Below are 27,838 nucleotides of genomic sequence, written 5' to 3'. Positions count from 1 at the left end.
ACAGAAAGATGTATATGAACAATAAACTATATTAATGTGTACTCCGCTGTCAGATGATAAAACTGCTTCCCACGATGGTATGAACACAAAGTTTATTCAGGTGAGGTGACAAGAGGTTCACAGTTAAAAGATAGCACTCCATTAACATAACCATGAACAAAAATACACTTCATATATCTCTCACATCACCAATTATTGTATATTTTTCTGGAAGAATATGTATACAAAATACAGTATTAAGTTAGCTTCCACTTAATCTAATGTTCAGTTAGCTAAACGTTTTTGTCATTCCCACATTAAAAAAGTAGCTACTTCAAATGTAATGTACAATATTACTCTGTAGCCCACGTCATTATTGATAATTTTAATGGTTTTGCAATGGAATTATAGCAAAGTACGTATATTACATTAATATGATTATGTAGAAGGTTACAATACTGTAAACCAATGCTAGCTGTCAGCAGGATAAAAGGTCATGTGATCAAGTTAGAAACAACTGCCTTATACCAATAAAAAAAACATACGTTTGTTGAAAGATAATTCTTAAATATCAACTTTTTTAATAATTAGGAATATGTTGAAGTGTCTGAAGGAGCTCAGTGTTAATCTGCTGGAGATGTTGGTGGTATTTCAGGAGTCAGTATCATTTCTTGAACATTTATCTGACTTCTCTTAAAAGTTCCTGTGCAAAGGAGTCTTGTCATCTTCAGAAAAGAATCTCACTGGGAATAAAAATTAGATAAATCAAAAGACTGCATATCACCAATCATCTTAGCAATGTCAACTTATGGTGATTAATTTCATGAGAAGACGAGCAAAACCACGACAAAACATGGTGGGATTCCTCATACATTCAAAGTAAATAATGTCTAAATTATACTGTTAAGGTACAAAAACCATTACAAACAGCGTAAACAGGAAGTCCTCACAAGGATATGCATATATGTGACCCTGGAGCACAAAACAACTCTTAAGTCGCTGGGGTGTATTTATAACAATAGCCAAAAATACATTGCATGGGTCAAAATTATCAATTTTTCTTTTATGCCAAAAATCATTAGAATGTTAAGTAAAGATCATGTTCTATGAAGATATTTTGTAAATTTCTTACTGTAAATGTATAAAAACTTCATTTTTGATTAGGAATATGCATTGCTAAGAACTTCATTTGGACAACTTTAAAGGCGATTTTCTCAATATTTAGATTTTTTTGCACCCTCAGATTCCAGATTTTCAAATAGTTGTATCTCAGCCAAATATTGTCCGATCCTAACAAACCATACTTCAATGGAAAGCTTATTTATTCAGCTTGATGTATTAATCTCACTTGACACTTAAGACTGGTTTTGTGGTCCAGGGTCACATACGGATGATGTGTGTGTTGTGTACATACCCTGTCCTGATCGAGCTGAAATTTGATCAAGATCAGACTCATTTTCATGAATGTCTCCACCAGCGTTCTGCAAGATAAATATCTGTGTTCACAGAGAACATCAGTGCTGCTCATGATCAATTCAGTACTGTGTACTCAATATTACAAATTTATGTGTACACAAAATATTTTCTTTTTAAAGGGTTATCATTTTCTTAGATAAGAAAGTCTCTTAAAGGAAGAGAATTCATTCTGGTCACTAAGAAAAAGTGTCTTCAAAATATACATTAGTGCTCCGCAGAAGAAAGGACGTCATGCAGGTTCAGAAAGATGTATGGGTGAGTAGTAAATGATTTTGATTGTTGACTGAATTATTCTTTTCAGCAGTACATTGATCAAATACAGGACACACTTCAGATAAGTGTGTACGTCTGTGAGTGTGTGTGTGTGTGGTTAAACATGTTTAAGTATGTGTTGTTTTGTGGCATTACTGTTGGCTCATAGCCTGACACATAACTCACTTCTCCATTGGCTTGCAGTCTCCTCTTCAGCTCGGCATTCTCTCGCTCCAGTACCTTATTCTGAACAGTATTAGACGGAGTATTAGACGATTTAGGCATTTAAACAGACACTCTTCAATCAAAGCCACTGTGTTCTAACCACGTCCAACAGCAACAAACAACCTAATGTCTCTTGGAGATACTCTTTTTAAAAAAGACAGCCTTTCTGTTTGTACGATTGGACAAAGCAGTGATGGTCAGCAGCTTGGGTCATGACTCATGTGCACCTTGTAGCCATCTTTGACAGCCATGATGCCAATATATCACTTTTAGCGTTTTATTATGACTGTGTGAGTCGCTGTTTGCAGGTACAAGTTAATATATCATGCCCTAAAATGTATCATGCCTCACAAATGTCAGATTTTTCTTAGGATTTTTTAAAAATCTATTTTTAGTTTAGTTTTAACTATCTATTTTCAGTCCAAATATAAATCATATTAAACTGAATAAACTACATTAAAGAGATGCTTTGATTGTGTGTCACTTCATCTTGTCATGTCGTGTAAAGACACAGTAAACGCTTCAGGTGTTTCTGTCATGTGTTCTGTATGATGATGGGTTACCTTGTGTCTCAGGGCCTCCACCACCAGGTCACGATTGCCTTGTAGACTTTCATTCTGCTTATAAGCCTGAAAGGTGTCACCAATGATAGACACCAGCAGATGGGACTGACAGAAAGAAAAACAACGCAGATCAACTCGAAAAAGAATTTAAGGTAAGATTTAACATTGCAACAATGTTTATGTAAGGTTTATGCAAGATGGTGCTGTTGTGTGTGGCACTCCGTCTGCTGCTCTCTTTCTCATTTTAAAATTTTATGATTTTATACCTGTCCCTACAAATTACTGACTGTAATTTTTTCTCCTCTATTTTATGTCATTCCATAGGTTTTTTTTGTGGTTTTTTTCATATTTTTATTGTCTGTTTTCTTTTAGCTTTTGTAAAGCGCTTTGGTCAACACCGCTTGTTTTTAAATGTGCTATATACAGGTGCATCTCAATAAATTAGAATGTCGTGGAAAAGTTAATTTATTTCAGTAATTCAACTCAAATTGTGAAACTCGTGTATTAAATAAATTCATTGCACACAGACTGAAGTGGTTTAAGTATTTGGTTCTTTCAAATTCAAATCTCAAGAAATTAGAATACTTCATAAGACCAATAAAAAAAAACATTTTTATTGAATTGTTGGTCTTCTGGAAAGTATGTTCATTTACTGTATATGTACTCAATACTTGGTAGGGGCTCCTTTTGCTTTAATTACTGCCTCAATTCAGCGTGGCGTGGAGGTGATCAGTTTGTGGCACTGTTGAGGTGGTATGGAAGCCCAGGTTTCTTTGACAGTGGCCTCAGTCTCTTGTTTCTCATTTTCCTCTTGACAGTATCCCATAGATTCTCTGTGGGGTTCAGGTCTGGTGAGTTTGCTGGCCAGTCAAGCACACCAACACCATGGTCATTTAACCAACATTTGGTGCTTTTGGCAGTGTGGGCAGGTGCCAAATCCTGCTGGAAAATGAAATCAGCATCTTTAAAAAGCTGGTCAGCAGAAGGAAGTATGAAGTGCTCCAAAAGTTCTTGGTAAACGGGTGCAGTGACTTTGGTTTTCAAAAAACACAATGGACCAACACCAGCAGATGACATTGCACCCCAAATCATCAAAGACTGTGGAAACTTAACACTGGACTTCAAGCAACTTGGGCTATGAGCTTCTCCACCCTTCCTCCAGACTCTAGGAGCTTGGTTTCCAAATGAAATACAAAACTTGCTCTGAAAAGAGGACTTTGGACCACTGGGCAACAGTCCAGTTCTTCTTCTTCTTAGCCCAGGTAAGACGCCTCTGACGTTGTCTGTGGTTCAGGAGTGGCTTAACAAGAGGAATACGACAACTGTAGCCAAATTCCTTGACACGTCTGTGTGTGGTGGCTCTTGATGCCTTGACCCCAGCCTCAGTCCATTCCTTGTGAAGTTCACCCAAATTCTTGAATCGATTTTGCTTGACAATCCTCATAAGGCTGTGGTTCTCTCGGTTGGTTGTGCATCTTTTTCTTCCACACTTTTTCCTTCCACTCAACTTTCTGTTAACATGCTTGGATACAGCACTCTGTGAACAGCCAGCTTCTTTGGCAATGAATGTTTGTGGCTTACCCTCCTTGTGAAGGGTGTCAATGATTGTCTTCTGGACAGCTGTCAGATCAGCAGTCTTCCCCATGATTGTGTAGCTTAGTGAACCAAACTGAGACCATTTTGAAGGCTCAGGAAATCTTTGCTTGTGTTTTGAGTTGATCAGCTGATTGGCATGTCACCATATTCTAATTTGTTGAGATCGTGAATTGGTGGGTTTTTGTTAAATGTGAGCCAAAATCATCACAATTAAAAGAACCAAAGACTTAAACTACTTCAGTCTGTGTGCATTGAATTTATTCAATACACGAGTTTCACAATTTGAAGTTGAATTACTGAAATGAACTTTTCCACGACATTCTAATTTATTGAGATGCACCTGTAAATAAACTTGTATTGTATTGTATTGTAACAATGTAAGTTATTATTAATAAAAGCAATTCAAATTAAGGAAACAATTCATATTAAAATGTACTAATGAAGTTTATAAAACAAAACAAAAAATATGTATTGTAAATACTGTAAGGATGATATCAAAACAAAGATTAAATGGATGTGAATTATTCAGGGATCTGAATTAATTGCAGGAAATTGTGGAGAAGAAGAAGACTTTTAAAACCAGAGGCAGTTTTGTGTGGGGGGTTGAACCACTCAAAAGTTTGGGGTCTGTAAGGTTTTTTAATGTGCTTTGAAAAAAAAGTTTATCACGCTGACCAAGTCTGCATTTATTTGATTAAAAATACAGTAAAGGTCATTGCACACTGAGTCCAAAATTTTCACATGCGTTTTTCAGTTTTTTCGTATTCCTCATCCTTTCCTATCCAAATGCTTGCTACGGATGCGAAAACGCAGAAAATCGAACCTGATCCAAATTTTTTTTATGATGGACGAAAGTTTCGGAGGCAGTGTGTAAACATGACTGACACAACGTGAGGTTGTATTTTTTTTTAATGTGCAAAAATTTCGGACTCAGTGTGCAATGACCTTGATTCAGTAATATTGTGAAATATTATTACAATTAAAAAGAAAAATGTTTCTGTTTTAATATATTGTAAAATGCAATTTATTCCTGTGATCAAAGCTGAATTTTCAGCTGAATTTTTACTCCAGTCTTCAGTGTCACATGATCCTTCAGAAATCAGCCTAATATGCTGATTTGCTGCTGAAGAAACTTTTTTTTTTTTTATTATTATCAATGTTGAAAACAGCTGTGTTTTTTCATATTTTTGTGGAGACTTTAATGAATAGAAAAGAACATCACTTGTTTGAAAAGTTTATTTTAATTTTTTCACAATTTTACTGACCCCAATCTTTTGAAAAGTAGTGTAGGAACACAAATGGGAGAATATAAGTGGCTTGTAATAGGAAGTCCGTCCTGCTTTCTCATAGCTCAAGCAGTAAAGCATGCACTAGCATCACCAGGGTCATGGTTTTGACTCCCAGGGAAAGCAAGAACTGATTCAATATAAAATGTGCACCTTGAATGCAATGCAAGTTACTTTGGATTTTACATGGTTTGAGTTAAAAACAGGACTTTATGATTCTATTATTGTTGTTTTTATTGCTATTATTAAACTTGACAAACACTTTCAGAGATTTACGGTCTGTCCCTGTTCAAGGAGATGGAACTGTACTTGTGTGTATATTGCCTACATAGAAAATAGCTGCCCTGCAGCATTACCAAGGCAAGTCATTTAGGTATAGAAATGCCACTCAAGAGAATCTATGGAATTGACCCTTCGCAAAGACCCGCCCCCTTTAGTTACTGTGTCCGAAAAGCCATTGTGCTCTCATGCCACACATCATGTTCTCACACAGTGAAAAAACATGCCGACAGACAAAACAGAGCAGGTTACTTCTGGTGTGAAACATGATCTCAGCTTTCAAATTTTGTAGTTTTTGTAAGAAATTCAAACAATAAATACCATTTTGTGGCTCGTTATTGTGTCATGACAGATAACTGTAGCGCTTCGGTTCAAGCGGCACGTAAACTGATCATCTCTTCCTCTTTACTAGTTATAGCTTGAAATAAACATGAATGAACATCAGAGGGTATCTTGTTTCAACCGCAGAAAGACGTCTATATACACACAGTTTTTCAAGTTCAATTCCACTGACATTAATCTACTCTCCTGTCAGATTTGTTTGTCGGACAAAATGGCAGATTCGGCGTTATGATTGGTCAGATCAGCTGTCAATCAATCTCCCGGCAAAGGGTCAATTGTTTCCTCATCTCCATTTACTTTATATCAAAACAGGGTCAGTGTCGTTACCTAGCTGTTGCCGGTACCCAATTTTACAGAGGGAAAAGTAAACATCAAGACTATTTAAAAATGGAGGAATTGACTATTTTGGATTCGACTGCAAGTTTTTGCTACTGACTTGCCTTTAAAACAGTTAAAATGGTTCCCATTGACTCCCAGGCAGAGGAGGCAGCAGAACAATAAGAAGGCTATGAAAATTATAGGGGCTTCACAATTTTGAATGTAAATGGAAAACAGTGAAGTAAAAGGTAAATAGCGAACTAAAAGCATCATGCATATCAAATGTAATGCATCTAGGATTTTCAGAACTCACAAACTTCTTGCTCTGGAAGATGTAGCAGTGGTACATGTCCGCTGCTGGGTGTCTGGCCACAAAGCCAAGTATTTTGGGCTGAGTCGGATGTACTGCGCAGAAAGAAACAGAGGGCAGAGCGCAGGAGTACAGCATGAACTGAGAAAACAAGAGGGAGACTGTGAATGATGGTTATTCTCCATTGTACACATGTGCATCACTGTCTGAGCTTGAGTACATAGTCCTTAGTCACACCTTTGTTTTATGCTCTAGAATGTCAATAGCACTTCTGGTCAGAAACAGATGTACTTTAGTTTTCTTCATTTTCTCATCCATTTCTAGGTTTGGATCCTAAAAGGTAAGGTAAGTGATAATGGGACACAGGACAAAGGAACAAGTTATATAATATCTCTATCTCTAATGACTACAGCAAAGTGACATTTATGGTTTTATCACCTGTAGGGCTTGTACTGCATCTGTCAGAATCTGCATCCCACCTGGACGGACCACCTGCATACGACCCAAAAACTACACACAATCCACAAACCCCATACGTGAGTAATCACATTAAGAGCATTAGTTAGTAAATGACACAACATTGTTGCATTTAGACCATTTAGAAACAATATGCTTTAATTGATACTCACTTTAACCGAGAAGTATATTTCGCTATCATCATCTATGTCACTCATTTTCACCACTATCCTCTCTAGTGTCTGTTTAAAAATGACAAAATACACAGAGTAGTAAACAAGGCAAGATGACATATTTCAAATATAGTTTAATAAAGCAATGACACACTGCGGCCTAAAATATTTGGACTTTCTGGCACACTTTAAAATGTCATTGCATAACAAAATAACAAATCAAGTTGGATTTGAAACATATGCTACACAAACTTTTCTCAGAACTAACTTACCTTTTATCAGTATATAACACAAATCAGAAAGCAAAAAAAAACTCTACTTATCCGAAACTGGATCACACACACATAAGAAACTGCACTTACGTTTGGATGAGAACTTCGTGTGGCTGAGGTGATGTTCTCTTCCGCGGTCTTTCAGGGTTAAAGTCGTATGATGTTAATGGTTAACTGTAAAACGTCTTTTCTTTATGGCACATCAGACCTGATAACAAGTCAGGTATTACCATCTGTTGTTATATTACCATTGTTATGTCATATCTGTCTTTGAACATGTTATGCAGCCTGATGGACAAGTTAAAGAAACACTTACACTAATTATCGTTTCAGTTTAATATTTGAAATTTATGCTATAACCAGTTTATAAGTGAGGAACTGATCAGAAAGATGTTATACAGATCAAGAACAAGTTGGCTGTAACCAGTAGATGGTGCTGTTGTAGATCAAATAATGCCATAATGTGTTGACAATTAATAAATGAAAAAAATCTTTTTACAAGTTATAGACATTTAAGTGATGTAGGTTTGGCAGCCCAAATGAGTTTAAATAATCCTGAACATGTAATAAAGCAATGAATCTGAATAATTCAAGAACCTCATACATACAGCGTGTATTCTGTACATCTAGCAATGTCTGTGTGACATACCCTCTACATATATTGAGATTTATCGCCCAAAGTCCATTAGAAAAAAATGCAGAGAGAGACTTTTTTTGAGGGGAAATTATGTCAGGTCAGACTGATTTGAGTCAAAACTATTTAAACGATGTGAAAAGGAAGTGTGAACAAGTATTTCTTGTTTTACAGGACAAGCAAATGTACTTTTACTTTTATTTCTGAAAGCATATACAGACCATGGTATACACAGAAAGCTTTGCTGGAGGTGTTTTTGCATATTTAGTAAAACTGAATCTAATCTGCAAAACAGCACATATGCCCCTGAAGAATGTTGTTTGTTAGCATGCGGGTAAACATATCTCATCAGTTTGCATTCTTTTACTGTCGCTTTTACTGGCATTACCATTTGTTCAAGTGAAACTGCGAGCAAAACTCTTGTGACATCCTGAAAAGCACTGATAATGTTCATGCTCTGTTTCTTTAAGAGCGTCTGAATTTGATTGTTTCCCAGAGACAGAAAGATCTGACCTCTGGATAAAACGCACTATGCACAGTGTCCTTTCTTCAAAGACTCATCTTATTTAGGACCAAAGAAACTAGACTTCTAAGTAACACCCATTCAGTTTCTCCTATTTCTAGGTGTATGCCAAGATGTATAGGCATTGCGCAAACATTTCATTCACAGTTTAAAATAAGTCAATTTGTAATTGCGGTTGCTTTGCAATGGTAAATATGACTGTTCCAGAAGCATCATGCCATTGAAACTGAGGTGACTCATATTTGTCCTCTCGAATTTTCAAGCCGCCCATTTCCCATTGTATTAGTAACTACATTTCTTGATTATTGTACAAATTGTTGGTATTTATTTATTTAACATGAAGACTTCAATACCACACCAAAATTTTTACTATACATAAAGAACTGCTAACTTGCTACAAGATTTTTTCTTTAGTAAATAAAATGTGCATGACATTCCTGGACTATGCCAGGGCGTTTCTTTCTAAGTGCAGATGTTTAGGCATAATAATGCATAAAGAAAGACAAATAGAATGAAGCAAGAGTGAAAATGAAAGCATGCTGGTGTCAGTCAAACTCCACTCAGAATAGTTATCCATGACTCCTCCGAAGTAGAGTGGATCGCGAATGCAGGATATACTGTGTCCTTGAACATGGCACTAAATGTATGAAGGTGCTGCCTTCGCCCTCCTTGACCTGAGCTGTGGAATGCAATAGTTCCTCCTTCGTAATCCAGGGTCACTTCGACCTTCTTTGGCGGCATGACCAGCCCTTCACCTACGGCCACATTAGCCGAGTCATAGCACGCCGTCAGCTTCTTGCTTTTCCACTGCAGCCTCCAGGAACTGGTGTTATGCCCCAGCCTGCTGTGGTCACCTTTACGTGGGATACTTTTATAGCTCAGTCCGAGAGACCACATACACCCAGAACCGAGCTCCACTGCCCACATGTGAACTCCTGTGGAGAAACCCTGGGTGCACAAGACCTGAGTGGCCGTGGAGAAGCGTTCGCTCTGATCTCCAGCGGTGCTGCTCTTAACTCCGGCACACTGCTTGACTGTTTTGAGATCGCTGGACAGCAGAAGGCTAGGATGGGCTGTGGCTGCATTGAAGGTCAGGTCTAGAGGGTTCATCATGCCATGGAGGAACTCCAACAGAAGACTCATCTCACCATGGAAGGCGTCTGTACGTAGGATCGAGCGCAGCTGCTTGGCATTGGAAGACTCTTGGGAAGGTAGAGCAGGAATGGTGACGTTAGCAGCCTGGCGGACCCTTGTTTCGACGTTGAGGTAGTTCTGGATGAAGAGAAACTCTGAGGATTGAGAGAGAACTTCACCAGTGCACTTTTGGGCTTCCTGCAGCTGGTGTAGACAACCCTCCAAGTCGCATAGATTGGCCTGCCAGCTTTTGTCCCGTGAATGAAGTTCGTCGTTCATCACAGTGCTCATACGACTCTTAAAACATCACATATAAACAGCGTTAATGTGCTTTACCACAACATGACTGTATGTCTTCAGCACTGGTGTAGATCTGTTGCTCTCGACGTAAGTGATGGTGACATTACTTTGGCATCACTACTAAAACCTACCCAGGCTCATTGCAAATATGTGCCTCTATGTACATTTATGCAAAACTCAAAAAATCTACCTATACGTACAAATCGCTCCAGTTTCCAATTGAAATTAACACGAGAGGCAGTAAAACTCTGACAACTTTTATTCCTTTCCATGCAAAGTATTATTTATAGGGCCAGAGTTTCGATTAAGAAATCATAATTTTGCACAATTCATCACAAAATATTGTAATGACTTCAAAACAAGTTTACATGCTGTGACATTTGAAAATTTCTACTTTTGAACATTAGCGTCACATATATAGCTTCATATGTGTGGGTTTTCTAATGTAGTGGGTTTGCTTGGTAGCTCATGCGATACAGTATTGCATTTGCGAGGTGAAGCACTCCGGTAGGCTATGTTTGACAAAACAGCTCAAACCTGTGTGTAAGGAAGTTAAAATAGCACGGTTGCGAATATGTTTTTATATGACTTCTGCATTCATTAACCCTACTGGTCAAGTTTAGGGTCGGGTTTGGTGTAGGGGGTATGCCATTTTCCAACACGATAGAGCATTAACTTTTGGCGACACTCACCAGACATTTGAATTCTGAACCACGCGATACGTACCTGAAGCAATGCAGGTACCAAAATAATAAAACCATGTCACGGTCACGTATTGAACGCGCGTTTTAGTTCCACTCACTGGACATTTTACTTTGAAGCTTCCGCGAACCATGCAGTGAGGTATCGGTGTTAAAGTGCCCCTATTATGGATTTTTGAAAATTACCTTTGATGCAGTGTGTAACATAGCTCTAAGTGAATGAAAACATCCTGCAAAGTTTTAAATCTGAAAGTGCACCGTGTATAAAGTTATTATCTCTAAAAAGAAAGAGTCGACTCTGAATCATTGAAATGAGTCGTTTTTAAAACGAATTCCAAGCCGTTTCAGGTTGACATCAACATGAAACATTAGCATATTGCCCGCCCACTTGTTGGTCTTTTCACATTGGTCTGAATGAAAATGCAAATTCATTCTTTGCCACTAGGTGCCGCTTTTGGAGCATTAAAAATAGCGGTTCCCCGGTAACGCTGTACACAAAGCAGCACTGCACACTGCTTTAAATTAAATTGGACCAATCACCGCAAGGAGGGGTTTGGAAAAATGAATCGTTGAGCGAATTGTTTGGGAGTTGTTGAGCAAGTAAGGTAAAAAATAAATGCATATTATAAGAAAATGAAAGTGTTTTTTGACCTTGCATGCATGTCAACCTGTTGTTGGGGACTCCCAAAACCAAAATATAAACCTTTCATTACCCATAATAGGGGCACTTTAATGAAATGTCACCTCAAACACGTATTTTCAATGAGCCTGGGTTGACTAAAACCAAACGAGACTACTTCCACACCATGCACATTTTGTCTGAACACATCAATCTGAACTAGTAGCATCATTTTACCCCATTCTTACCTTGTATGTATTTACAAGTGAAGTCATGTTGTCCAGCAGTATGTTTGCTCTGGCCACCAGTTTATCTTCGGCCTTGTCCGTAGGACCTTCACTGGCACTTTTTACCAGAGCTTCTGTAATCTGTAGCTTGTCAGACACAGACTTCCCCAGTTCCTCAAGAACTCTCTTCATTTCCTCCTTCACCACTTCGAACGTCTGCACCTCGTGGTGCTGGTGAGTGCCCTCCATCAAGCACTCGGAGCAGAGGAACAGGCGCTCCTGCGCACACAGGTACTCCGTGACTTTCAAGTGCACCGGGCACCTCTTCCCATCCCGTTCTGCGGGGAGCTCCACTAAGACGTGTAGCGAGCGGTGCCGTTCCTCGTGTTTTTTGAGATGGCCGGGGCACAGTGACATTTCACAGCGTGTGCAGAATTTCACCGCAGCTACAGGGTTGTCCAGGCATTGGTCACATGGCACCGTAGGGCCTCCTTTCAGTCCACCGCCTGTCGTGGCCACCAGGAACCCATCCACGATACTGCTAAGCTTGAAGTTCTTGGGAAGCTTCTCCGGGCTGCCGTATTCTTCCCTGCATTCCGGGCACCGTTTTGGGGACTTGGGATCTTCTGCGCTGGCAGCATTTTGTATACAACCCAAGCAATAATTGTGTCCACAAGGAAGGGCCACGGGATCACGGTACAGCTGCAAACAGATTGCACAGCTCAACTCCAAAGCTAGACGCTCCTCGGGTTTGCTTTGAGACATGTCTACAGGTTCTGAGTGAAAGCACTTCTGCGTGTCAGTTTTGAGAAGCGGTTACTCGTATAGCTTGTTTTGAGCCTGTACTGCAACATTCCAGGTAAAGACGACATTGCCGAGAAATGCAATTGGTTTTGCCAGCACGGTGAGAATGCTTTGTAGTAACGGCATTATGTTTACAGACAAAACAAGAATCTTTAATAGAAAATTGGATAAATGAAACACTGTATCTATGCATGCTGATCAGGCTTTATAAAAAGCACATCATGTTCTGCGGTCACAACTCAATGCATGGTGGACATTCAGATGGTCATTGAAAGATAAAGGAAACCAGAGGAAATTAATAATAATGAAAGCAACTTTTCACAAAGAACATGTGCTATGCTTCTCCATGTTTATAGTAAACACTAATTCCTCCGTGTGGGGGCTCTCTTTGTGCCACATCTGAAAACCTTGAGAGTGCTTCATCCTGTTACACTAACCAGAAAAGTTTGGTACTTTTGTCAAGGGAAGGATATGACTGTCTGAAAATGACGTGGTCTAACACAGTCACGCTATGGCCCCTTTGAGAGGGGATCGAAATCCAGTGCTTCTGATTGTGTTGAAATATTTAGAAACATATTTGGAGAAGAAATTAGATTCAGAGGAACATAATACTTTTATTTCAAAGCTTAATAATCTTAAAGTAAATACTTGTGTGTCTATCAGATTGTCTTGTAAAGATGAATAAATATATTTGCTCTGAACTTTATACCACAATCAGTCCTGTCAGAACAAGGCCTAGAAACAATTCAAGTTTGCAAGTGTCGACTGCAAGTGCATGACAAGTCTAGAGCAAATCTCAAGACTCTTTTATCAAACTCTGAAAAGTGTCTCTTAAGGATGAGTCAGACAACTGAAGCTCCCTCAGGAAAAGCATCCCATCTGTAGGATATATCAAATCCACTGGCTGTCATTTGATTTGTGGGAGACGTCCAGGTGTTGTGATCAAAGAGAAAAGCCCTCTCACTGTTGTCTTCTTGTCTCATTCACGAGAATGTGAAGTTGCTGCAGGGGATCTTTAAGCAAAGACCTTTAGATACGGACAAAAGCAGAATTATCGTAGCAGTACATCAGTGCAAATCTACCTATGCAAGCCAGTGCATCAGGTTTAATTATAGGCATCATGCTAATTCCCATTTGACATGCGCCCTCGGTTTGAAATGAAAATGAAATGTGTTTCAGTGGAATGTTTTCTTTTTCATCATCAACCCACATTCATATCAATAAAAACTTTTATTTATCAAAATGACAAGCTGTATTTTAGATAGTTTAGTTTTGGATTTCTCAGAATGTGTATTTGTTTTGATTTGATATTCATTCATTTTACCAAGGTCCTTATTTAAAAAAAAAAAAAACCTGTTTCACATTAACAATCAGCATCTTGAAATTGGTGTATATTCCTAGTACATTTCTTCACAGAATTGGGAGTTAAGGAACAGCTGGGAGTGAAGGCACCAGGCAGAACACCGTTCTCAGTGTCATGCATGTCTGCCATCTTGTGGTCTAACACATATCTGATGCATTACAACACACTGAAAGAATAACTGTTTCTGTAAAGATATCTCTTTAATCTGCTGTTTTCTGTATGACTACAACTGTTATAGTGGATGACATAAAGGCTGAAAGAAATTCTGTATGTGGGGTCCAAAATCTGAGAACACTAGTGAAATGCCTTGCACTCATTTTTAGTTTAATAATAATAATCCAGTTCTTACAAAATTATATTATCAATGTAACAATAAGTAAAGTTGAGTTTGGAATTTCAGAATACCTTTGTATTTGGTTTGTGTCTCCTCTGCTGTAATGACAGCTGTATTTAAGTTGACATGAACAAAACTTGACAATCATGATTTGATAATGATCCAGCGAGAATGGAAGCGAGAACATCTGCTCGTCTGTGCAAAGAAATTCACATAGGATTTCTAAATATTTCTTCATGTTTGGTTTATTTTCAGGTTTAAAGTAAAGCAAAACTACAGTTTTTCAATGTGGACTTCATTATGTGTGTCCAAAGGTTCCCACAAAGTAAAAAAGTGAAAATTGTGAGTATATTGTGGACCAAAACTACGCACTAAACTACAGACTCTGTTTAGGGATAGGCACCGAATTAGGGTTAGTCAGTAATAAATATCATTGGCTTAAGTAATTGGGAGGTCTTTACTGTGATTTAAAAAGCAAATGTGCATAAGTTTTGTGTGAATAAGCCACCGTTATAATAAGGATGGAATTGTAATTCCCATTTAGACCCAGTTGTAACAGAGGTTCAGTATTCAAAGAGGCCTTTCCTTTCCTCAGTGCTTGTTAAAGCATCCGTGGGTTGTGCAGGTAATAGGGGACCCTAACCCAGCAATAACGGCTACTTTGAAGTGGAAACGCTATTAAATCAACTTCTGGCTCCCCTCCTCCCACAGGAACAAACATGAGCCCGGCGGACCATGCCTTTCCCCACAACCTACCACACAGTTCTGCCTCTTAAATTTAATTAGGCTGTAATAAAAAAAAATTGAAACAAAGGTGCACTAGGCAGCAATACATCCAGGGAAACAATGCTGGGTTCATTCTTTGTAGTTTAGCCTGTTTGATTGTGTCTTGTATGTCAGACTTGGTCAATAGAGGTTTGTAAAGTGGACTTAAAAGTATAGTTCACCCAAAGTCATCATTTACTCACCCTCATGTCCTTCCAAATCCAAAATGACTTACTTTTGCAGAACACAAAAGAAGATATTTTGAATGATGTTGGTTACTATTGACTTCCATTGCATGGACAAAAAACACTGGGACATTTCTCAAATGATCTTCTTTTGTGTTCGACAGAAGAATGAAAGCAATATAGCTTTGGAACAACATGAGGGCGAATACATGATTTTATTTTTAACTGATGGCTGCAACATTTTTGAGACTAATTGCTCTGATGGTGGGATTCCTCATGAAATTTTCAGGGTCAGTTGACATAATTAATTACACTCATTTTAATCTTTGTGTATGTGTTAAATATTATTAATCACTGTAAATTAACATTCAGTTGACAGCCCTGTTTTGGGGATATCAGGTTTGATAGTTTTTGGTAGTTATTAAATTAGTGTTAGTTCCATTGCATATTGCATAAGAGAAAATGTGATTTGCAAAATGCCATATTGTTATCATATTATAAAATATTATATCCTAATAAATCCAGGCCAACAATAATTGTATTAAAAACATGAACCGTCTTTTAAAGTGAATAGATCTTGTGTTCATCTCCTTGTGCTAGCTGAGATGTTGTGTTTATGGCACAGTTGTGTTCATCAGCCTCATTGCTGGAAGTTTGAAGTGATGCATTAGTGATATGAATTAAGAACAGTAAAGATGAGAGCGGGCATATGGTGTGATGGGGTTATTGGAAGAATCCTCCGGCCTGGCGGTTATTTTTGTTCAATAGCATTTACATAAGACATGAATGAAAAGAACCCATCTTGAATCGGGCAGAAACCAGATGCCCATGCTGACATTAAAAGGTCCTTTGGAGACGCAGCTTCAAAACGAATTTAAGGAAATTCCGCGTGTGCGGAACAAAAGCCCAAAGCTATTTATGCAATATCCATCAGAATTTACAGTTCTGTTTAGATCTTTAAAACTTTGCCTGTGCCGTGGGACTTTGTTTTATTTTGATGTTAGGTCAGCTAATGAAGATCAAGTTTATGATGCCTTTGGCATTTAGAGTAATATTTAAGCTGTTTTTAGAATATATGAGGTCAGAATCAGGGTTAGAGTTAGGATTTTTCATAACGGTCACTATTTATGTATAATTATGGATTTATGAATAAATGCTTGATCAACTGCTGATTTGATAGTGGACACTTATGCAAACTTGTTTTTGAATTAAAAAAAAAAACTTTTCAACTAAGGTTTGTTCATGCATATTTTTCTTAGGTGATTTTATTTTGGAGCTTGACAAAAAAAGGTTTGTGAAGATTCTTCAAACTTTCCACAGACAAAATAACAGCAAACAGGTTTGGAATGACATGAGGGTGAGTATATAATGATGGGATTTTCACTTTTGGACTTTTGCTTTAAAAATAAAACATCCTTTTTTGTCTTGTAGAGGTCAGGCCTAAATTTCTCATGACCTGGAACTGGATCAGTCTCACCTTTTCGATGATCCCACCATGACCTCTTGCAGAAACACCTCCATGTTAAGCGACTGCCCACAGGAAGTGAGTCCTTTTGGGAGGAAATGGCTCCCAGATGTGTGGAGGTGACCCAGAGCTCTGAAGAGAGAGGTGAGCGAAGGTCAGTCATGAGGGAAGACGAAAAGAAGGACAACAGAGTGTCACAACCTTCATTTTGGCATTGCTTGAAAAAAACCATTTGTAACTTCAAGTGAGAACATAATGCTCCAATTCGTCTGCTCTGTATACTCTGTTATGAAAACAAAAATAAGATGCATTTTATTGCATTTCTGATTGTGCTGGTCCACACTGTTCTCTTAAATTAAACCTTTAATTCTAGCTAAACAGGACACTGCTATATGATGTTTCAGTAGCATTTTAGGGACCAATTCTTGCTATTAACCTAGTATGTGGATGCCTGTTACTAGCATATTGGCTGTTTATTAGTACTCATAAAGCACATATTAATGCCTTATTCTGATCATATTTTAGATCCCTTAATCCACCCCATATCTAAACTTAACAATTTCCTTACTAACTATTAATAAGCAGTAAATTAGGAGTTTATTGAGGCAAAAGTCCTAGTTAATTGTGAGAACTGGTCCCCAAAATCCAAAGTTCTGGCATGAAACTCTAGATGGCGCAGTCCAATAAGTCAAACTCAATCTGACATAATGACATCATTATCATATAGCGCAGCTGATTGGCTCTTTTTGTATCAGCAGCCAATGAGCTTGCTGCTCAACATTTAAATACTCAGCTAGTGCTTGCTGCAGCAGTTGCAGCGCTCTTCAGAAACCCTCCACCTTCCCCAGCTCCACCTGTATAGATCTGTTATTTCATGTATGTTTTTTGTGCAGCAGCAGTATTTCTTACATGCTCACAGCATCATGTTGTGGATGTGTTGGCAGTAGCAAGTCTCGGTACTCGCTCTGCCGCAGCAGCAGCAGATCTATTCCGCCAAGACCAAACACATTAACAGTCATGTACAGTACTATGCCAATCCCTCTGAGAGTTCTCAGTCAAATCTTTCGGAACATTTTTGGATGTTTTGGACACCTTCCAAGGTATCTTCAAAAACATCTCTAGTTTTGATAGTTTTTCGCAACTCGCAGCTAGGAGATCAATGTTCAAAATAAAAAATAAAAAAACAGACGATGCAGCCAAAAGCTCTGCAATGATATTTTTTGAAGCCATTGCAAGTGTTTGGCACTTTCATCTGATCCCATTATGTTCTAATACCAGCGTTAATTTATAGAGGCTTAACAAGGACGTTTGTTATGTCTGCATTGTCATTGTAGTAGCAACAAACTCACAAACACAGATTGCAATGGTCTTTCATCTATGACGCGGCTTTTTCCACACGCTAGCAACAGTGAGGTCATCGCAGCCGTATCAAACAAGCCTCGCAGATGTCCACCTTCAGATATGGAAAGACTCATCCCAGTTCTTGAATCGACCACATCTCTCTCTCACGTCGCGTTTGATGGTCCTTTCAAAGCCCGGAATGTTTTGCCATGTTGACGGACGTGTTGTTTAGCGTGGCACGAACTTTTTCGTCCCCGAACGTTCGACGGTGAAGTGGCAACAGGGTGAATCAGAGGCACGAGGGGATCGAGATGAGGATAGAGAAGAGCACTGGAGGAGGAGAGCGAGGGGTCTTGAGTGTTAGTGAAACATTATGTCACGGCCTTGACGAGGAAATGAAATGCGCAGCATCAATCAGGCGGTGGGCCAAGATCAAAGCCAGCCCCACACTCTCCCATATGGTTCTGTTTGACCAGTGCTTTGCTTTTTCCCTCTTTGCTTTTTTTCTCGGCCTCTCAGTCGCATTTTTCTTCTTTTCTGAGAGCGGGCCTTTTGTTTTTTCCCCGTCAGAAATTCCTCCACGTTACTGAGGCAACAACGTGGTAGCACGCAAGGTGAGAGGTCTAAGAAAACCAAACCTGCCACAGATTCTCTGGTTCACACTCGTCTCGCCAACATTTCTTCCTTTTTCCTGCACTCTCTTTCATGTTTCTCTTTCCTGGTCCTGTTTGTAGCAGCATCATATACTCTGTTACAGTATATTCATTGGTTGATGTCTTATATGTGTGTGTTGGTAATTCAGGCTTGCCATGCATTTGCGCATGTGCAAGATTGTGCAGAGAAATGCATGAAGGCACATGGTTTGTATATGGGTCAGTGAGAGTGTCCATGTAAAAACAAGGAAAAGTCGTACAAATCTAGTTTAAAACATGCACCAAATATTAAAAATGTACTCTTTGTATTTTTGTTTGTTTCATATGGTTTTGAAAAACTTTTACGTCATTTTCAAAAGAAAAATTAATGTAAAAAATTTACATGATTTCCTTACACCTTGAATACACGCGCACACATCTTAATTATCTATTATTATTATTTATAAAAATATATATTTTTCAGTTTTGAAAAAAAGTTTTTTAAACAAATATCATTAATTATTAATACATATCATAAATATCACAAATTTTTGGGGAGTTGCACCACATGACAATTTAGTACCTGAACTGAGGTGGGGGGGGGACCCTAAAAGAGTAACCCAATAATTTTTTTAAAACATGCCACATCTTCTTAAAAAATTAATTTAAGAATTAATTATCCTTTAATGAGGCTTTTTTTCTCCCCTGTATAATATTTGGACAGTTTTATCACCCTGACATTTTTATTTTATTTTTATTTTTTTTATCAACTTTATGCCTCCCCAAAAAGCACCAAAATAAATTTTAATACAGGAATTAATAGATATAGATACATAAAAAAATTAAGTGTTGCCCCATGCATTTTACAACACACTCCTTTTGAAGAAATTATACGTCTTTGTTGTGTCAGTGTAAAACATTACGCATATTTTGGCCCATTTAAAAAAGTATAAATATAACAGTCACACTTTATTTTAAGGTCCAATTCTCGCTATTAACAAACCATTAACTAGAACTGTTGCCTCAATAAACTCCTAGCTTGCTGCTTATCAATAGTTAGTAAGGTAGTTGTTAAATTTAGGTATTGGGACGGATTAGGGATGTAGAATATGGTCATGCAGAATATGTGCTTTATAAGTACTAATAAACAGTCAATATGTTAATGATAGGCATGCTAATGAGCAACTAGTTAATAGTGAGAATTGGTCCCTATACTAAAGTGTTGCCAAAATAACAGCAATAACACAAATAAAGAGTAAACTGTGATCACCAGCTGTAACACTGGATAAGGTTTTAGATATTGTGCCGCGTGCACATGCCACTGTTCCTCTATCTGCCCTGGTCTTCATATTCAGGACAGAGATTTGCTGCGACTCAAGAGGCTTGTGGACCCCAGTACCACTTTCACCAGGGGATCCTGTGTTACTATCACTGACCCAATTCTAATCCACTCCTGTCCAAAACTCTCGCAGCACACCATTGTTTATATCAGCCGTCGTATAGTTTCTCCATAACTCCGGTACCCCTAAGCTGTTTATTTCCTGTCAGAGAGTTTCGGTGACGTTGTGGTGTATAAATGTCTTGATCAGACGCAGGTGCGCGGTGTGGGAGGGACATGTGATCAGATTTGCTCCGGAGGCTGATTTTGACAGGGACCACCATGGTGCAAATCTAAACAAGCTAAAATGCCAGTGAAAGTGCCTCCAACTCTTTGTGACAAAATGGAGCAGTGTGGAATGGGTCACTGTACATGCACATTTACTGATATTAAAAAATGTGAACTCCATTCACAAATAAATGATATTAGAGCCATAGCCTAGCGGTTAGAGCACATGCTTTAATACATTAAGACATGGTGCTCATATTAGCAATGTCAATAATCGACTTGTGCCATTGCTTTTTCTTTTTTCCTATTTTCCCATTATGTATTGTACTCTACTATTGTAATATGAAATTAACTTTCAAAAAAGCTAAATTAATAAATAAAATAAATACATTCCCCCAAAGGTGCTAAACAGTGCTTTAAATCGTTTAAATAAATAAAAAGACTGTCGGACCATGAAAGTAGATTTTTGACATTGTTTCCATTTCTTGTCCCACCTAAACATACTGATAGGCCAAGGTGTTTCTACAGGTTTTAAATGATATTAATCCAATGTGATCTCATTTGTATTCATATTAGAGTAATAAGGTACATAAAATTCAATCTTGGGACTCGTATCTGGTCTCAAGTCTGACTATGAATGTTCTTAGTCTTGTCACGCATGTGCATGAATTTTTACTTTCTGCTTTATTAAACCTCATGTTGTGTTCCTGTCATTTTGACACCATTTGTTTTCTGAAAAATGCTAGTTAATGTTTTCGCATTGTTTTAAAACTTACTTAATACTTGCACATGGTAAAACAACCTCCCAAAACATCATGTTTGTATTTTTTTGACCTACAAACCTACAAAAATTGCCTATACAGTTATACAGGTGATTTTTTTTGTGACTGACTGAGACCTCATTGATCAGAGCAGATGCACCTCAGTTTTTGAGGAAAATTGGCAAAATTGTTTTTCCTCAAAAACTGAGGTGCATAAACTACAATCAATCAGTTCCAAAAAGAAATACACAACTTGTTCTAATTGAAAGAAAACAAGCTGACAAAAAGATGGACTCCAAGATTTGGTGATAATATAGCATGATAATTTTTAAAAGCCTGCCGATTTTTGATCAGGAAAACCAAATTAGGTAAAGGGGTTTCAGCACAACACAAGGGATAAATATTTGTGACTGAAAATTGTGTCCATTGCATATCTGGAATATACAAGGTGACGTTATTGTATGCTGCATTGTATCTCTTAGATGTAACTGTAAACAGCCCTCTAACAATGCACATTTTGTATTTCCCCCTTATCTGGCACTTAGTTCATGGGGCCTCTGTTAATGTGCTGATAATGTTGAATCAGGTGTGTTAGATATGGAGTACTACAGGACCAGTGCTGAGAAACACTGATCTAACACTCACAGCTCAGCCAAAGCCTGGCTTCTGATGTCTCCTGAAAATGCATGCTGTTCTTCTGTTCTGTTCTTTATTACCAAAAAAATAAAAATAGCAAGACAATACAAATAGGATACAATTACATGACTAGGTCACTTAGTCATTGATCAGAAATGTCTTGGTCTTCCGCTGAACGTTCTGTCCCTCTCTCTTTTGAAATGATTGCTGCACCCCACGGCTACATAACAGATCTGTCAGTTTTCTTAATCTGCTAGAGAGACATGAGAGAGACTGAAAAATGAGGCCTGTTGTTTGCATTTAACTGTTGATTAGAGCGCCAATTCTGTTCAGAAATGAATTCATTGTTTTTTTTTTGAATTTCATAGAATGTGCTTTGGTTCTGAAACCAATTTTAAGTTTAGCAGGACACTTGTTATGAGATTCTGAAATGAAATGAACAATCACAATGACAGGATACAATCAAGGCAGGTTTGGTTTCATTTAAATTGACACATTGTATTTAGTCATAAAGGTCAAAATAAAGCGAAAAATATTGATGTGACGTTTTAATTCACGTCCAGATTCACTTTTTGGTCTACTACGCCAGTCCTGACTCCAGCCCCTGTTTTTCCTCAGACTCAAACAAAACATGTGCTGATATGATGCTTCAAAATGTTTTAAGTGAAACAAAATGTTCTACATTCAATTCTCTTATGTGTTTATGTTCATGGTTGTTTGAAACTACATGTGCATGAGAGATGGCAACTTTTCCCACTAACCTATACGTAAATTCACTCACAGGTGAATATTCATGCACAGATGAATTTGACACAATCAGCAATATACAAAAACTGACTCACAGTCCCACTTTTAAATGCAAGGACAGGTCTGAGAAATGCTCTTGTTCATAGACACGCGACATACATTTACACTCAGCAATGTTTAGTTTTCACTCAGCATGTTCGAAATAAAGTTCAGTTTACCCTTGAAAACCTCACCGTGCCATAAGGCCAACAGAGAGACAGCATGAAACAGCATGCAAAACAGCAAGCCTGCTTCTCGACTCCCTCCTATTGTCTGTCTTGGGCTGTGCTGGGGAAAAAAAGAGGAGGTGGAGGGTGCTGGAGTGGTGGAGGGGGTGTGTATGGACCGAAGGCTTGTTTCAGGAGAAATCTGGAACCAATATGCTTCAGACAATTTCAAGAAAACTCTACAGCAGAGTCTTTGCCGCCACCTTAGATCGCGGCCCCTTCCCTCTGGCTCTATGCTCCAATCGCAACGTGCATCGCCTTCCTGTTTCCTTTGAGCGGCTCCACCCCTCAACCAATCCACCTCTTAACCAATCGCTGATCAAAGTAGGAAGGGCTTTGGAAGACTTAGGCACTGGCCTTTATAAAAGACCTGACAACCAGATAGTGATTTTGAGGTTTCAAGAACTGACCTAGAGCTACATGACGTACTGAGGAGACTGAGATTTTTACGAACTCAGATGAATGGCCGCATAATCTGGCACCTTCTTGAGTTCAGAAAAAGCACCTTCTCACTTTTTGCAGTGATTTGTGTTGCTTTCCTTTAAAATTGTCCAAGGCAAAGAACTGGGCCACAAACGAAGGAGCAAAATAGGATAGAAGCACGGGATTGACAAGGACGACCGAGCGTCATGCGAGAGGAACAGTCTTGTGGCGACTTTCCCGAGGGTGGGGTCCTACCCAGTGAAGAGGAGCAAGAACGTCGCCCTAACAAGTGCCCCGTCGTTGTTGCGCCACCAACGGGTGCTCGAAAGCGGCTGACAGGTCCCAAGAAAGAGCCTGGTGGACCCCTAGCACAGGACGACAAGACATCACTGGAGGGCCCGTCTACGCTCACTCCCTCCTGCCCCAAGCGGCCCAAGAGGAGTTCTCCTTCTTCCTCATCGACCTCTGCGGCCTCCCTAGTGCCCACCGTGAGCACGGTGTCACCTGTGCCCGGGCAACCGTTCGAGGACCTCCACACGCAACGGGTGATCGCTAACGTCCGGGAACGGCAGCGCACGCAGTCCCTAAACGACGCTTTCGCCTCGCTGCGGAAGATCATCCCCACGTTGCCTTCAGACAAACTGAGCAAGATTCAGATCCTCAAACTGGCTTCGAGATACATCGACTTTCTCTACCAGGTTCTGCAGAGCGATGAAATGGATGCCAAGCTGGCCAGTTGTAACTACCTGGCCCACGAAAGGCTGAGCTACGCCTTCTCCGTATGGAGGATGGAGGGCGCTTGGTCCATGTCCGCCACTCACTAGACGTTCACCCATTCCTGATCCTACAGCGCTATACGACCCTCCAGATCCAACCAGCCTCTGAACTCTGAACCTGCATTCTGCCCCAGAGAAAGTGACTCTGATTATTAAATCTATCGCTGTCTGTCTACTAGCTATGGCTTCAAATTCACCAGCAACAGCCATTTGACTCCTGCTGCCATGACTTGACCCTGCCTAAAGCTGACCTCTGACCTTCCAACAACGACCTTTTTTTACTTTTTCTCAGAGCAACCCTCTACAGGTATGTCAGTGAAATGTTATGACATATGGTAGCTGATATGAGCACATGGATCTGGTTTAGTCCAAGTTGTTGATCTGCAAGTTCACGCTTCTCTAGCACAAATTTGCTCATCGCAGACTTGCTCATTGATTATGGACTTGTTGGATTTATTTTATTACATAGGCTACATCATACGTTCAGTGTTTAATGAATTTAGGGGCGATATTTACCTTTCCTCCATTTATGGTGTATGTGGAATTATGGATAATCAAACATGCACCCAAAACAGAGTGCAAAATGCATCATCTTAGTATATATATATATATATATATATATATATATATATATATATCAGAATTTATACAGACAGAGGCTGTACTGTATGCTGTTTTAAATAGCGCTGATCGTGGAAGCTCTGTGCCCAGTTACAAAAACATCAAGTTAAGATATTACTTTTAATAATATAATAATCTGTAAGGGTATTAACACCTAAAGGCTTTTTTCAGGGGTTTGTTGTAACTGCCTCCTGGCCCTCATTGTGGCTTGGGCAGCACTGGAACAGAACCTGTTTTTGTGGCTGGACCTTTAACCAGCTGGAGTAGCTCTCACCCGCTGAACTGATGCCATTGGTCTAATGAACAGTTAACCTGTTTCAGAATCACATTTTCACAGTAAATTCAATAGAATGAAAAAAAAAAATGCACATATATAAATTAAAGTTTGTTCAATGCTGCGTAGTAATTTTCCAAGTATTGTGCTATTTTTTTTTATCTTGACTGTATAATAGACTCAAAATCTGGTTAAAGATTTGCAGGCATTAGAAGCAAATTGTTTGTATATTTATTTATTTATTGTGCAACAGAAAGGTACAAAAAAAGGCAAAAAAAAAAAAGGCAAACAAAAAACAGAAAAAAAAACAAAAAACAGACAAGACAGATTACTTTTATCATAGCTGTCTGAGGGAGGATATTTTTACAATGTGCTCAATATTGTCCATTTAATAATTCTTTGCAGAAATAATCTGATCTAAATGTTGTACTCATTTATAATGGACTAAATGCTAACAATTTCAGATTTGTCCAAATAGGAATAGGTATTCAGCAATAGGAATTTGTAACTTCAAACATATGTCAATTAGTTTACATGGGAAAAAAAGCAAAAAGCAAAAATCAAAAAACGATTCCAACCCCAGGTTAATGGTATGAAAATTAAATGCATAAAAAAACATGCTGTCTCAAGAATTTGTGAGATAATAGCCATTTTGAGAAAACATGAACATTAATGTGAAACTCCTCTTTAATTCCAAGATTCTGGAGTTTCCACTTATACACACCTTAGCAGAAGAACAGAAATTATTCTTATTCCCATTGACAAATGTATTCATGTCATGTGATCTATGTTTATTGTAAACATTTGCTTGTCAAGTTTACCTAAATACGACTCAGCACAACTTCCAGCTTGTGATATTCTGCTGTTAAGGTTATCATACGCAGGCCTACTAGTGTAGCCTCTTCTTTCGATTTCATAGTATGTATTGCCTTAACCACAAGTACATTTAAATATACTGCACGTAAGTATCTTAAAAAAACAACACCAAAAAAAAAAAAAAAAAAAAACAGATGTATTTAAAAAGTTATTGTCTGCATAATTTTGTGTTGGTCATGCATATATATTTTTCTATATTTATAAATACATTTATGTATAACTATTTATATGTTAGTACATAGGTAATAACTATGTAATTAATATGTATTTAAAACAAGTATGTACTTATTTCACATTTTCCACCGTGATCTCAGTCTGAGAACCACTGGCCATGTGTTGCTGTTAAAGATAACAGGGAACAAAGAAAAATCATTAAAGGAAAATAAAAGTGAGTGAACAGGAAGCAGGGAAAGGTGGAGAGGACTCTCCTTTAGCCCACGGGTGTAAATCGCCCTCCCTCTGCCCTTCACGGGATCTCGTATCCAGTGTCGTGCAATCAGAGGCGACCGGGCCTAGACATGCAGGAACCTAATGATTGGAAACAGTTGTGGGGTGTTACAGAGGTGTGTGTGTGTGTGTGTGTGTGTGTAAGAGATACACGCCATACAACACACAAAAATACACACACTAATTCAGTTTGATGATATATATCAGTTTGATGTTAGCATATATGAAGAGGAAGATTTTAGTGAATGTGTGCCTTATCGATGGTATTGATTTTTGGGCACTTCAAGAGTTGGGAAATATTTAGCTGGCATCGTGTAGTTTTAGGATGGTGAAATTCGCCCCTGTAAACGCAACTGAAACAAAGATATTCAGCAACAGTTAGTTGAGCCCACGTCCAGACTAAATCTCTACACATTTTTCACATCTCTGCACTGAGTTTGGGAGAAAATGTGCTGTTAGAGTCTCTAGCTGTCATTGTAATCAAATAAACTTAAATACTTAATAAAAGAACAGGCAAGGGATGTGCAGAACTTACCCTGGCACCAATAGAAATGACAGGTCTGCAGAGTTTTCTGTTTTTCTGTGGAGCAATTTCTTACATTCTGCATTTAAATGCCACAATATTAGCAATGCATTGTTCAAAACCTTCGAAAATAAACCTATTACAATGCTTTTAGCCTCGATGGAACTCCTAATCAGCCGAAATCACAAATAACAAAAAACATCTTCAAAGACCATTGAAGTTCAACTTTGTTCCACTTTTATTAACCAGTTCTGGCAGTTGTTATAATCCTAATCAATTAAAATTGCATCTTCAGGTATCGTTTTTTTTTTTTTTTTTGATTGGCTGATTTGTGAAAAAATGTGTGCTGTTAATGGAAACAGAGTAACTACGGCTCTTTTTCAGGATTTATTTTGGGTTGTGGTTTCCTTGGACTAGTCATATTCACCACATACTGTATTACTTTAGCAATGTCCTTTGTTTATGCGAGATGAGTCAACGTGTTTGCCGGTGCTCATGGGAATGATTCTTTCGCTTTAGGCTGAGATGACATGCAGATTCCAGCAAACTGATTGAGCAATTTAAATAAAGCTGTTTATGAAGTAATCCAGATCCAAACATCAAATACTTCCTCTCCTCAATGTTTCATCCAGTATGTTTGTCTTTAATCCAAACCTTTACACCTTCACAAGTCCATTTTCAAATGGTATGTGACAAGTGCATTTTTTAAACTGCAAAATATTCCATGTAGTCTTTAAATTATTTTTTAACCACAGCTATATGTGAACAACCCATGCATATACAAATGAATCTGTCCATATAAATGTGTTACTTAGTCATTTTGTTTATAAAGCACATTTCTGACATGTTCTTCCCCTTCTATCTGTCTCAACAGTATCCCAATATCCCAGAGGACATCATGCTTCAACTACAAGCCAACAATCTTTTCCTTCATCTAATGGAGCAATACAACAAAATGCCAAAAAAAAAAAAAAAGACCCTCCACCATCTAAAGGAACTAAGATTGTTCAGACTATTCCACACGACTCTGAATCAAACTCTGGAAATGACTCTGATTGAGTGGCAGAGTGCTGATTTGAGATCAGCGTTCATTGACTTTGATTATGTATGGACACGCAGAGGCAGACATTGACTGTCATGAGGACTCTACACTTATAGCTAACCTATACCAGCTAGCCTGATGGAAAAATGCTACGTAGACTCACTATATTCCCTGATATACAGATCTGATCATTTCAGAGTTGTTGCGCTTGTCATTTATGCTGTATATTAGCCAACATTATTGCTTCTGTGACAGTGTAACAATTGTGTCATGGTATATACCACAT

At 38.4% G+C, this 27,838-nt stretch overlaps 3 protein-coding genes and 1 long non-coding RNA gene across 9 annotated transcripts; 2 read left to right on the top strand and 2 right to left on the bottom strand.

Annotated features, from left to right (window-relative positions):
* Positions 1-94: 94 nt before the first annotated feature.
* Positions 95-16,644, bottom strand: LOC131531591 (PTB domain-containing engulfment adapter protein 1-like). Of its 5 annotated transcripts, none has more exons than XM_058762447.1 (8): positions 7,256-8,175; positions 7,065-7,136; positions 6,864-6,959; positions 6,630-6,767; positions 2,496-2,600; positions 1,894-1,953; positions 1,394-1,475; positions 95-722 (listed from the first exon to the last, which is right to left on the bottom strand). In XM_058762447.1, exons 1-8 carry the CDS (start codon positions 7,373-7,375, stop codon positions 673-675), a joined length of 723 nt encoding a protein of 240 aa, XP_058618430.1. In that variant the 5' UTR covers positions 7,376-8,175; the 3' UTR covers positions 95-672. The 5 variants fall into 5 exon arrangements, with proteins under 5 accessions (XP_058618430.1, XP_058618432.1, XP_058618429.1 ...); XM_058762449.1 differs by having other exon boundaries at positions 1,394-1,460; XM_058762446.1 differs by lacking the exon at positions 95-722 and adding an exon at positions 16,594-16,644 and having other exon boundaries at positions 741-1,475; positions 7,256-7,735.
* On the top strand, positions 2,460-27,838 carry LOC131531595 (uncharacterized). Of its 2 annotated transcripts, none has more exons than XR_009268728.1 (6): positions 2,460-2,647; positions 6,951-6,971; positions 7,071-7,162; positions 16,376-16,473; positions 16,548-16,725; positions 27,385-27,838. It is a non-coding gene; the product is annotated as an uncharacterized LOC131531595 (long non-coding RNA). The 2 variants fall into 2 exon arrangements; XR_009268729.1 differs by having other exon boundaries at positions 16,548-16,735.
* LOC131531590 (E3 ubiquitin/ISG15 ligase TRIM25-like) lies at positions 8,989-12,460 on the bottom strand. Its single transcript, XM_058762444.1, has 2 exons — positions 11,687-12,460; positions 8,989-10,115 (listed from the first exon to the last, which is right to left on the bottom strand). The coding sequence occupies exons 1-2, from the start codon at positions 12,428-12,430 to the stop codon at positions 9,234-9,236; spliced, it is 1,626 nt and encodes a 541-aa protein (XP_058618427.1). The 5' UTR covers positions 12,431-12,460; the 3' UTR covers positions 8,989-9,233.
* On the top strand, positions 23,200-23,962 carry twist3. The gene has a single exon (XM_058762452.1). The coding sequence runs from the start codon at positions 23,200-23,202 to the stop codon at positions 23,815-23,817; it is 618 nt and encodes a 205-aa protein (XP_058618435.1). The 3' UTR covers positions 23,818-23,962.

Source organism: Onychostoma macrolepis, chromosome 23, assembly GCF_012432095.1.
Source record: "Onychostoma macrolepis isolate SWU-2019 chromosome 23, ASM1243209v1, whole genome shotgun sequence".
Taxonomy (NCBI): domain Eukaryota; kingdom Metazoa; phylum Chordata; class Actinopteri; order Cypriniformes; family Cyprinidae; genus Onychostoma; species Onychostoma macrolepis.
Note: the sequence above shows the minus strand (reverse complement) of the source record. Positions and strands in the feature narration are given on the sequence as shown.